At 37.7% G+C, this 12,795-nt stretch overlaps 2 protein-coding genes across 4 annotated transcripts in view; both read right to left on the reverse strand.

Annotated features, from left to right (window-relative positions):
* The window catches only part of commd10 (COMM domain containing 10), a 60,928-nt gene extending 53,420 nt beyond the window's left edge, over positions 1 to 7,508 (reverse strand). For both annotated transcript variants that reach the window (XR_004656743.1, XM_034872442.1), the window contains exons 1-5: positions 7,248 to 7,508; positions 3,897 to 3,987; positions 3,149 to 3,259; positions 2,341 to 2,496; positions 74 to 184 (exon numbers count right to left, since the gene is read on the reverse strand). Coding sequence is in view for 1 of the 2 variants with exons in the window: in XM_034872442.1 (XP_034728333.1) it covers positions 74 to 184; positions 2,341 to 2,496; positions 3,149 to 3,259; positions 3,897 to 3,987; positions 7,248 to 7,276 (498 nt within the window). In the remaining variant the exon portion in view is untranslated. The remainder of the gene's footprint in view (positions 1 to 73; positions 185 to 2,340; positions 2,497 to 3,148; positions 3,260 to 3,896; positions 3,988 to 7,247) is intronic.
* Positions 7,509 to 9,503: 1,995 nt separating this feature from the next.
* Positions 9,504 to 12,795, reverse strand: part of LOC117944711 (AP-3 complex subunit sigma-1) — an 11,284-nt gene continuing 7,992 nt past the window's right edge. For both annotated transcript variants that reach the window (XM_034871780.1, XM_034871779.1), the window contains one exon: positions 9,504 to 10,337. Coding sequence is in view for 1 of the 2 variants with exons in the window: in XM_034871779.1 (XP_034727670.1) it covers positions 10,209 to 10,337 (129 nt within the window). In the remaining variant the exon portion in view is untranslated. The remainder of the gene's footprint in view (positions 10,338 to 12,795) is intronic.

Below are 12,795 nucleotides of genomic sequence, written 5' to 3' on the forward strand. Positions count from 1 at the left end.
TGTGTGCGTGTTTGTCTGTGTGTGTGTGTGTGTGTGTGTGCGTGTTTGTGTGTGTGTGCGTGTGTGTTCACACCTCAGAGTCTTCATTGCGGAGGCCCAGTTGGAGGACAGCACTGGGGGACTTCAGTCTGGCTTGGCTGGACTGGGCCATCTGCAGGTTCAACTGCCAGCCGACATACTCCAGCTGCAAATAGAGCCAGTCTTTCTTTAAAATTGAGGGATTTGTATTAAAGCCTCGCACTTAAATTGAATACATCTTAGACACATTTTTAAAAACTTTAAGGTGGAAAATTTCCAACAAAATAACAGCGGAAGCAGAATTTCTGAAAAGAATAGGTATATTTTTATCTATATCCTAATATTTTAAGAGTTACTTATTGTGTTCTCACTATTTGACCTACATTTTCCACTTTCACTTTTTACTTGATTATTCTGATTGTTTTACAAAACACTTTGTAATTGTTGATTTTGGTAAGTGCTATAATAATTAACTTTGTAATATAATTATCATAAAAGGAAATGTGCAGACAGAAAACACTGCCAAGCAATCTGTTGAAATTAGTAACTTTTTGACCTTTCCTCTGTAACTTAGACATTACTTTGAGTTTATTCTAGGGCTATATTTAACAACTATTTCCATTATCAATTAAGCTGTCTATTATTATTATTATTATTATTGGTCTATAAAACCTCAGAGTATCCTAGAGTTCATGTCAACTGGTCAACTGCCAACAGTCCAAAACCCAAACATATTCTATGGATAACAATGTTAGACCAAGAGAAGCAGCAAATTCTCACATTTGACAACCTGGCATCAAATTATTTCATTTTTGTAACAGTTGCAGATTAATTTTCTATCAATGAACAAATTGATTAATCGACTAATTGTTGCAGCCCTGATTTGTTGTATAGATTTTCTGACTTATGGTCAGGATATTTGTAAAAAGATGTGACTTTCTCAAGTTGGTCATCCAGTTTTATGAAGATGAGACTGCAAACCTAGTCTTAAAAAAATGCAGTGTGCACAAGTTATTAATAGCTTGTTTGCTGACCAGATGACCTACAGCAAATATGATCGCAATAATTCACTGTATTGTCACACTTAGGAATGTGGTAATGATCATAGTTATCAAGATATACTTTTGTAGAACGTTGCTTAATCTTCTCAAAGTTTAAGTTTGCATGTTGCCAGACTATTACTCTCAGTCTCAGTCAGCTGTAGCAGTGTGATAGATGAGCAGCACTGAGTTAAGGCAAGGCAGTTAGGTGTTTTATGATGCAGAGCGAGGCCATAATAATAAACCATGTGTGACTTATTGGGTCTGGATGCTTCCACGGCTGCAGAGGACAGGTGTGAGGTGAGAAAGGTGTCACATTAATCCTGACTGGAACAGCATCCACATTAGCATAAATAAACATTACAATATGATATGTTACTGATTTTCCATCCAGTATATGCAAATAAATACCTTTAAAGAAATGAACCAAAATAAATGAATTGAAATAAATGCATATTCTTTATTTTATTATTTAAACCAAAATTAATGGCAGATCAATGGCAAATATCACACAATGCCATAATAATATATGACAGTCTAATATATGACAGTCTAATGTATTTCCTGCTCTTTTGTGTTAATATTTCTATTATATATATATATATATATATAATATATTTATATATATATATATATATTATATATATAATATATAATATAATATATCTATCTATAATATTAAGTTGTGATTTAAAGCTGGTAATCCAAGGAATCATCACTGTTTACCAAAGACAAAGATGAATCTCTTATTTCTCTGTAAAGAGCAGAGTTGATTAAAACAGCAACTGGACTAATCAATCAGACAACTGGCCAACATGAAGACTAACAAGTCCAGCCGAGTGAGTACATTTTAATTGAACAGTGCACCTCAATGATGATCGCTATATTTCCGATATTTATTGCTGTGACAAAATATCCACAGTTGTCAGACCCATTACCCTTAGGGTAGTTTAGTTTAGTTTATTTGTTTCACAGAACATGAAAACAAATTTCATTGAAAAATCTAAAAATTACAGAAACCCAAAATACACAAGAGGATGTGGTAGAAACCTGTAACGGCTTATATAGAAACCACAACCAAAGAACTAATGTAGACGTACAAAAGCAAAAATACGTTTTAAGGATTAGGATAGTGTTTATAACCTATATATATTTTTTACTTCTACTTACTTACTTCTGAAAAGTAGGCTTGTGCCTGGGAGAGGATTAATCTTACAATTGGGTAAAGAAACATGGTCAGGCTTAGGTAAACTGGAAATAATAACCATGTTTATTAGCCTACCTTCTTTGGGGCAAAGGTATTGTGCTTTAGTTTCTCCACCAGCTCAGGTCCAGAACTAGCCCAGGTTTGAGAGAACACCTCAGCCTTGTCCGGGTTTAGATGAACCCCCTCCAGCTGTTGCTTTAGAGAGGCTGGCTTTACATTATGATACACTGCCTACAGAGGAGAGGAGATATGGGTTGGAGTAGAAACTTTATAATAAATTCTATTATGATTTACTGTTTTCCCAGATCACCTACAGTCCTATTCCTATTTACCCCTAACACTCAACATTGCCACAATACAACAATTCATGATACAACAGTGACCCCAGCTGGAGAAATGGGCTAACAACGTGTGCCACGCTAACACACACAAAATCTATCTATCTATCTATCTATCTATCTATCTATCTATCTATCTATATATAATGTATTGATGGTATACACTTAAGCAAAGTCTAAAGAGAGTATAACAGAGATTTGTCTCTTTCCATAGCATAGCAGGCAAAGTCATGCACACATAAATGGTCTCTTGGAAGCACCTGCCCATTCACTGTAGATAATAATAATAATAGTCACTTTTCATGGTAATGTTCTACTATCTAAAACATTTTTTCTGACTACTTTTCTCAGTTAAATAATACAGTTTAATGTAAACAATCCCTGAAATGCACTGAAAAAACATATTTAAGTGGGTTAGAGTCATTATACCAATTATTACCCAAATCCAAAGCAATGTTATTTGCTATTTTAAAAGCAAGCTATTACAAATAGCATTTTAAACGTTTAAATCAGGGACAATCGATACCATGATGAGCACCCCTCACCTGCTCTAGTATAAAGGCAGCTGTTTCCAGGACTAGACTGAGAGCCTGTTTATCTAATAAGAGGGCAGTCTGAAGTTTTTCTTCCTCCTCTTCACTGAATGTCCGCTCTCCCTGTTAAAAAAACAAAAACAAAAAAAAAACGACAAATAAATGAAAAGCTGCTGTCAGGTTGAGAATCAACAACTTTTCAAAATACAAATATTAAAGAGTAGAATAGATTATGGGTAAACAATTAAATTCAACTTAACCTGACATTTTTGCAACAACAATTGAGTAGAAGGGTTTTACCCAGTGTGAATAGAACGTTTTTCACAGCAGACATCTTGGCTTGTCAGATCCGCAAAAGTGCAGATTAAACTAACAACATTAACCATAAGAGGATGCAATGTCAGGGAGCAATAGTTGCACCTGTGCTTTTCATCCTATGACATGTCAAAATGTCTATTACATTTTATATTATGTATAAACAACAGTGTATTCATATTTCATAGCAAATCAAAATAAAGTGTAGTAAACGGACACATCGTTCTTGGAATGAATGACTGACAGCCAGCTAGCGCCAGCTCCTGTGGAAGAAATAGCATGATCAACACGGCCAGGCATGTGTGTGCATTCATTAGAGCCAAGAGGGACGGATGCTCCAGTAAGTTATTATGCAGGCACTGCTATCACTGGCACTACAGTGTTGCAGCAAAATCCTTAAAAGCCTCTTGTCTTTGGCACGGATAACATTGTGCAGTCTCTGTACCTTCAGGTGAAGCTTTTGTATGATGCGGGAGATCAGCCTGGAGAACTTGTTCTCATCAATAGCGTTGATGAAAGTCACCGCTTCTTTTATGCTGTTTTGGAGAGAAGAGTTGTGAGTGGTGTCAGCGGTGTAGAAAACACTCAGATCTTTTAGTTAAGAAAGCGAATCAGTTTACTGCCAGAGTATGATGTCATACATATAAGGTAGAGTGTGGAAAATAAGTATTTGAACACCCTGCTATTTTGCAAGTTCTCCCACTTAGAAATCATGGAGGGGTCTGAAATTATCAACGTAGGTGCATGTCCACTGTGAGAAAAAAGAAAGGAAATCCAGAAATCACAACGTACAATTTTTTTACTATTAATTTGTATGATACAGCTGCAAATAAGTATTTAAACACCTGTCTATCAGCCACAATTCTGACCCTCAAAGACCTGTTAGTCTGCCTTCAAAATGTCCACCTCGGCTCCATTTATTATCCTAAATTAGATGCATCTGTTTGAGGTCGTTAGCTGCATAAAGACAACTCTCCATTCCATACAATCAGGAAGAATCCAACTACTAACATGGCCAAGACCAAAGAGCTGTCCAAAGACACTAGAGACTAAATTGTACACCTCCACAAGGCTGGAAAGGGCTACGGGGAAATTGCCAAGCAGCTTGGTGAAAAAAGGTTCACTGTTGGAGCAATCATTAGAAAATGGAAGAAGCTAAACATGACTGTCAATCTCCCTCGGACTGGGGCTCCATGCAAGATCTCCCCTCGTGGGGTTTCGATGATCCTAAGAAAGGTGAGAAATCAGGCCAGAACTACACGGGGGGAGCTGGGCAATGACCTGAAAAGAGCTGGGACCAACGTTTCCAAGGTTACTGTTGGTAATACAAAAAGACGTCATGGTTTGAAATCATGCATGGCACGGAAGGTTCCCCTGCTTAAACCAGCACATGTCTAGGCCCGTCTTAAGTTTGCCAATGGCCTTTTGGATGATCCAGAGGAGTCATGGGAGAAAGTCATGTGGTCAGATGAGACCAAAATAGAACTTTTTGGTCATAATTCCACTAACCGTGTTTGGAGGAAGAAGAATGATGAGTACCATCCCAAGAACACCGTCCCTACTGTGAAGCATGGGGGGGGTAGCATCATGCTTTGGGGGGTTTTTCTGCACATGGGGCAGGGCAACTGCACTGTATTAAGGAGAGGATGACCGGGGCCATGTATTGCGAGATTTTGGGGAACAACCTCCTTCCCTCAGTTAGAGCATTGAAGATGGGTCGAGGCTGGGTCTTCCAACATGACGATGACTCGAAGCACACAGCCAGGAGAACCAAGAAGTGGCTCTGGAAGAAGCATATCAAGGTTCTGGCGTGGCCTAGCCAGTCTCCAGACCTAAACACAATAGAGAATCTTTGTAGGGAGCTCAAGCTCCGTGTTTCTCAGCAACAGCCCAGAAACCTGACTGATCTAGAGAAGATCTGTGTGGAGGAGTGGGCCAAAATCTCTTCTGCAGTGTGTGCTAACCTGGTGAAAAACTACAGGAAACGTTTGACCTCTGGAATTGCAAACAAAGGCTACTGTACCAAATATTAACATTGATTTTCTCAGGTGTTCAAATACTTATTTGCAGTTGTATCATAAAAATAAATAGTTAAAAAATCCTACATTTTGATTTCTGGATTTTTTTTCTGGATTGTCACCCATGATGACAATTTCAGACCCCTCCATGATTTCTAAGTGGGAGGAACTTGCAAAATACCGGGGTGTTCAAATACTTATTTTCCTCACTGTATGTCACCCTGGTTTTCACTGATATTCAAAAGGTACATTGTGTATACATATGTATATGTATAAATCATCCTGTGTATAGTGTATACATATGTATACACTATACATTGATAACAAACACACATAAACTACAAACATATAGCAAACAGTAGTGTCTTCTATCTATTGCAATAGGTTTCACAGGGTACACAAGAACATCAGTGCAAGTGTGAGGAGTGCAGAGCAGCCTAAAATAAGGTAGGGTCTACATACTTTTGAGTATGAAGACTAGTGTGGGCACACACAGACATACTAGCTACTGCAGCGTAAATATGCTCTATACACGACTATTTCACTAGTACACATACGTGCACTAAAAACTATTAGATAATAAAACAACAAAGCTAATTTACTATAAATTGACCAGTTCTAAATAATTGTGGACTTTAGGCCCAGTTTGTGCATCTTACATGATGTTTCACTCTTGAGACTCTATATGTATGTACATTATGTTGACTTTGAATCCTAAAACTACTTTCTTATATTATAGCAATCAATTAAACATGAAAAAATACTTTAAATCACAACACACAGCACTTCAAATAATAAGCTACTTTGACAACGGCAAGCACCCATTCACAATAATTGTGACTTTTAACTCCATGTTTTAATTGCAATATTTGTACAATTACAACATGGAGTTATACACTGTTTACACACACACACACACACACACACACACAAACACACAGTCGTGTCTGGCTATCTTTGTGGGGACCAGTCATTGACATAATGCATTCCCTAGCCCCTTACCCTAACCTTAACCATCAAACCTAAATGCCTAACCTTATCCCTTACCCTTACCCTAACCTTAACCTAACTCTAACCCTACTCCTAAAACCAAGTCCTATTCCTCAAAAAGCCCTTTAACGTTATGGGGACCAGCATTTTGTCCCCACAAAGCTGTCAGGTCCCCATAAGTATACTTTTATTCACAGTTTTTGGTCCCCACAAATGTAGCTGAACCTGGTCCACACACACACACACACACACACACACACACACACACACACACACACACACACACACACACACACACACACACACACACACACACACACACACACACACACACACACACACACACACACACACACAAGCTGCTGCCTGGTTTCAACTTAAAACAATGCATTATCACATTAAATTGGAAAACATCGTTCTGGAAAGTAAGTTGTGAAATTGAAATTTACCCTTTTGAAGACGAATGCATGCATTGCAAAGTTTTACAGCAGTAATGTTACTAAAATATAGCTATTTCACTATCCAACTTTAATATCCAATGCTTGCTACCAAAAAACGCTAATCATGTAAAAGTAAGAAATCTGAGGAAGAAGCAGTTTCATGATGATAGCAGTAATATAAATCATCCCCAAACTTCTGTAACGTGTTTGCTAGTGTCCATTTATGCACGGAATCCCAATATTGATACATTTAAGCATGTCTTCCTGTCTCTGGATTAGGCTACAGGTATCTTTTTAATGTTACGCAACTGATATTATTATTTGTCTCTGAATTGTAAAAAAGCTCACCTTTGTGTTTCTTTTATAAAAGAAGCCATTGTTGTCCGTCGCTTTCTGCAGATATTAAAATCCAGAGTTGAAAAGGGTCAAAGCAGCAGCAGCATCCTCACAGTTGCCATTCCTTCTTCCTGTTGTCACGAGCCAACTCACGTGACAGTTAATGCTGCGCGAGAATGTGCAGTGAAGTACAGGACAGAGAAAAATAAGTAAACTTTAGAGAAAAATAAGTAAAAGTGTGTCACTGGTGTATTTAAATACAACAACGGTTTAGATAAGAGAAACATGGCTTAAAGAAAAGCGCAACTCTGGTTGAAAATAAGTATGCGTAAAGGCTGCGCACAAAGTGTGTGCTACATGGTGTCACTACGGAATAAGCGATGGACAAACAGAGCCGGTGGTTTGCCCTCCGCGGGAGTGCGCGCAGCAATCCGCGTTTGCCTAGTTTAGCTTAAACGTCATACCCGCTTTTAATTGCGTTTTTTTGTTTGTTGTAGATATCTTTAGAGTATGGATTGCCGCTACAACTTTGTCACCAAACTGTTACGTAGCCTAGGCCATGCATTTCTCAAAATGACTTAAAGCCCATGTTGCAAGTTAACCACCACTGTTGATTATTGGGTACAAAAAGCACTCAAGATGTGTATATCATTTTTAAAAATGTCTCCAAATAGTGTTAAATATCAGTTTTTGGTCATTTTTGGTATTCGCGGGTTTATGAAGTCAATTCGGCGATGACGTCACAATGGGGAGCAAAGTCTCAGCTTGGCACTAGAACTATGGTGACTGACTGGGATGTGGAAGGGGTGGAAAGACCAGCAGCCGGATAATTACGAAACCTGCAAGACGTGAGAGGGCAAATGAGGAATGGTCAAGTGTCCTTGTGTGTGTGGTGGCAAAGCTGCGGTGGAGAGCGGGTGCTGTAGGGGAGCGAGCCTCCGGTCGGGAAGCTCGTCCCGCGATCAGCTGATCTGAAGATGCCTAAATTTTTTTGACATTTCAGACAGGATCATGGTCCTCCCCAACCAGCACGCACCAGTATTGTAATTGTTTATATTTAATTTGATTTAATTTAATTTGGGTTGTAAATGGTGGAATGTATAAAGTAGCCTACATTAACTCAAGTACTGTACTTAGGTAGCCTACAATTTTAGAGTATTTCGAGTGTTCTCTTTCCATGCTACCTTCTACTTCTACTCCATAGTTCTACTTCAAGAGATAAAAACTGTACTTTGTGCTCCACTACCTTATTCCGACAGCTTTAGTTACTGTATTTTACAGATTAAGATTGTTGCACACAATGTAGTTCATAAAACACACTGTTTTATCAAAAATGTAACCACCTGACAATATATACAAGTACAGCTAAATGATTAGCCGATTAAACACTTGATTAACAGTTGATAAACAGAAGTGTTCTGATTGTTTCCAGTTTCAAAAATGTGAGGGTTTTTCTGCATTGAGTGTAGGCCAACTTTTAGTAGGCCTACACTTAATGCAGAAAAAAATGCTTACCCCCTTGAAAAATACAGGGTTAGCGTACAGCATTTTTATTAGTATTTAAGAAACAATGTCTTCATTTGATTATTTCAGAGAGATTGTCAACGAGCGACTGATTGCTGTTGCCGAAGATATATTTCGTTTGTTTTTAACAAAACTATATTTGAGTAAAAGAAATAGATTGCTCGTCAGCGCACACTGTTGGATATCATTTGGAAACCTGAAATAAAGTTAAACAGAATAGGTATGTAAAACGTAATTATTTTAATAACACAAAACAGAGGAATTTGTTTTTTTTACTATCCAAATTGTTAAAATACATATTGTTACAATGTGATCGCATGTCTGCCTTTTATTCTTTACCATAACAATAGTAATGTTTTTCCCTTCAGAGCTCCCACAGTAACATGTGTGTACATGCAGTAGTTAAGAAAGATCACATCAGCTACATAACTTTCTCCAACTTTGGTCAGTACAAGGCAGAATTAGCTGGGAGACTTCTATTTGTGAAATACCTGCAGAAGAATGACATGTAAGTAGTCCTTTTGTAGATTATGGTGAAGTAGTGTGTGTTGTAAGACGAGCTAACAAGGAGATTCAGAAACCCATATCTCACTCAAAACAGCACGGATAGTTTTTTTTTCAAGTTTGTATGGGCGTGGAAGCACCAGAGACACAAAATAACACCCCAAATCCCTAAAAAAAAATAATATGCGATCTTCAATAATATAAGATAATACAAAAAATAAAGCCCAACAAAAAGGTTGCGTTTCGACAGTTTATTATGTTGGAAAATAAGAGAGAAAAATCATGCACGGATTAAAATTAAGATAATCTTTTGATATGACAAGATAAATCATTTAAAAATATTTTGCATACAGTTAAGAAAAGACAAAATCATATCAGCATATTTCTGTCAAACAGCATATCTGTAATATAACATTCAATGCACTGATTTTACAAACAAGCTTGTATGACCTTCAATACTGTAGCAAACCGGTTTAAATTTGGTATTCAAAATAGTTTCCTACTCTTTCTTCCATTGATTGATTTCTCTGGCCTGGAATAACCAAACCAATAAGACTGTCCAAAAACGTCCCAAACTGCTGGACCTTTTGTTTTAAGTAAACACTGGAGTCAGTGAAATTATTTCAGCTACAATCTGACACAGATACTAGATAGATACTCTACTGTAGCAGCTGAACATCAAGGGTTAACCTCCAGCAAGGAAGAAGGAATGTACCACAAATAAATAAATACTTCATTTTTCCTTCCAACAGAAATTCAAAGCACGTAAAACATTCTTTTCTTTAATTGGAAAAACAAAGAGATAACACCAAATAAGGAGTGTCAAAGCATACAGTACCTTCAAGATATATATTTTTGATAAAAGCTAGTAACTTGAGGTTTTGGTAACCGAATGCATCACGGTAAACATTGGCTGACATCTGCAGCTTCAGGATCTCGCTGCCACTATTTGAAGGAGGGTAAGTTTGGCACTTTTATGCTGATGTCACCAATGTTGATGTTTCTGGGCATTTCCGGGAGGTTCATGTTCTTTACAGCTGATACGGCACGAGCAGGCGCTCCTGCAATACCGGCCTATACACACATGTACACACACACACAAAAAACACAAAAAAAAAACATGGAAGGTTGATAAGATACAGATCAGCAAATCAAAAAAACACCTTGTATACAAGAACACACTGAACAGTGACATTAGACATAGACATAAACACACACACACACACACACACACACACGTTGCTAAACAGACTACTAGACAAAAAACAGTCAACTGCTGACAAAATGCAAAAGCACTGACAGCTACGAAGACAGACAACATGTGCAAATGTACATTCAGATGCCTTCATAGCTTCATATGCACATGCATTATTTGGTTCTATAATGATTTTCATCACAACCATAGCCAATTATGAATCAACTGTGAGGACACAATGTACTAAACCATTCACTGATTTGGATGTACTGAGCAGTACATGGACATTCATCAAATGGACAAAAGGCAGCATTGCTTGGAAAGTGAACCCACCGGACTTTTGAGGACCGATAAGGGTAAAAATGCAAGGAGAGAATTGGGTAAAGCAGAAAAAAAATGGATTCGGATATGAAAACGGAAATGATGTTTTGGATAGATATGTATGGATGTAAAGAATGTGTGCGTTATATTTAAACAAACAAAGTCATATTAGCCATATTGCAGGTGACACTGTGCTTCCAGTGGGTTAAATTAATTCTGGAAAGACTACACATGAATGCAGCTATCTAAATACATATTTGTGAACAGTGGAACAAGAATATCTACCAATAGTGTTAACTACTAATGATATGAGGAGGTTGTTAGGCTAATAACACTAAACTACAATGGTAAATCTACTCTAAGGGACAGAGGAGGGACTTCACTCTAACACAATGAATCTCAATGTGAATCTGTATAAGAGCAATTTTGCATTTTTAAAAAGGAAGGCATCAAGGTAGTTTAGCTTTTTTGAGCAATAAAACACATCTGTAAAGAGAGAATGATTTGATGTTTTGGTCTCAAGTGTGAGCGGACATTTGAGAATCACTGCAGTTAGAGATGCCCACACTGAATCTTCAGAAGACAGACCCAAAAATGACCAAAAGGCTTAAACCACAGAGAACTGTATGTTGTCAGGGCCTCATTGTTCTCTCACATTCAAACAAGTAGCCTCGTAACTTAATGAGTGATTTGACACACATAGAGTATATGTCTGGAATGTAGATTTGTCTACTTCACTTATTTTCACATGGTTAGTTCAACGGACCGTTTGTGTTATGGGACATTCCTTCCTCTTCCAAAAATCAAGGAGACTTGTGTTAGAGGGAGAGATGACCGTGGTGTTAACCGAGAGGAATGCTGATCCAGCACATGGGCTCAGTATGCAGGAGTCAGACTCCAAATATTTCTTTCCTCACAGAGGGTAGCCTGGAGACCCACTGTGCATGTCTATAACAGTTGGTTGTTCATCAAACGCTGGGTGACTAATAAGTCCAGAAATAGTAACACCAGCTGTGTAATACAAGACAATGGCTTGATTCTCTGGTTCCTTGTAAGAGAGTTAGATGAGAAACTTGATACCACTCTTGTGTCTGTAAGGTAAATGTGTAGTTAGGAGGAAACAGCTAGCCTGGCTCTGTCCAAGCTAGCTACTCAAAAGCTCACTACTGTAATTAACAGGGTATAAGTAATTGTTTGACCTTGTACAATAATCTAAGTGTGAAAATACACAAGTCATTTTACCCAGGGTTATGTGTCCACAATTTCGTTGCAAGAACCAGTAACTTCCTGGCTCCACTGGTTGCCTGGCAACATGTCCGGGCCAACAAATAGCCCGGCATATAACCCCCCAAAAAATGACAAGTTGCACTTTTTACATTTGTGTTTTTTGTACAAATTAAACAAAGAAGATATAAAATGTTAATAAGTGAGCTTTAGAAGCGCTTGTAGGTCCCTTTGGACAGAGCCTGGCTAGCTGTTTCCTTTAGATTACAGTATTTATGCTAAGCTAAGCTAACTAGTTGTAGCTGTGGCTCCATATACCATACGGATATTTAAGCGATATCAATCCTCTCATTTAACTTTCAGCAAGAAAGTTAATGAGCATATTTCCCAAATTATCAAACTATTCCTTGAATACAGTGCACCACTTTAGGCCAGAGAAGTTTTGATAGTATCACAGTTACATGTGATTATAACACAAAAAGACACATCTCATTATATAATTTACATTTTCTAAAACTAGGTAAAAGAACTCAGAAGATTATAAATTAAAGGCATTTTTAAGAAACGTCAACAACAAGAGATACGAAGAGTTCTGTAGCCTCTCTAACCCGTAGATTAATATTTCGTTGAACTACATGGGTGGACAATATAATACGTACAGTTGTACACCTTACATGTATAATGCACCGTCACAAACAACAGATCCAAAAATGATCTTGAACAACCATCTCTCTGACACAGTCCCAACAGGACTTCAACATTACACACTTAAAAATGGTGTGTGTGTGTGTG

The sequence above is a fragment of the Etheostoma cragini genome, chromosome 5 (genome assembly GCF_013103735.1).
Source record: "Etheostoma cragini isolate CJK2018 chromosome 5, CSU_Ecrag_1.0, whole genome shotgun sequence".
NCBI classification, from domain to species: domain Eukaryota; kingdom Metazoa; phylum Chordata; class Actinopteri; order Perciformes; family Percidae; genus Etheostoma; species Etheostoma cragini.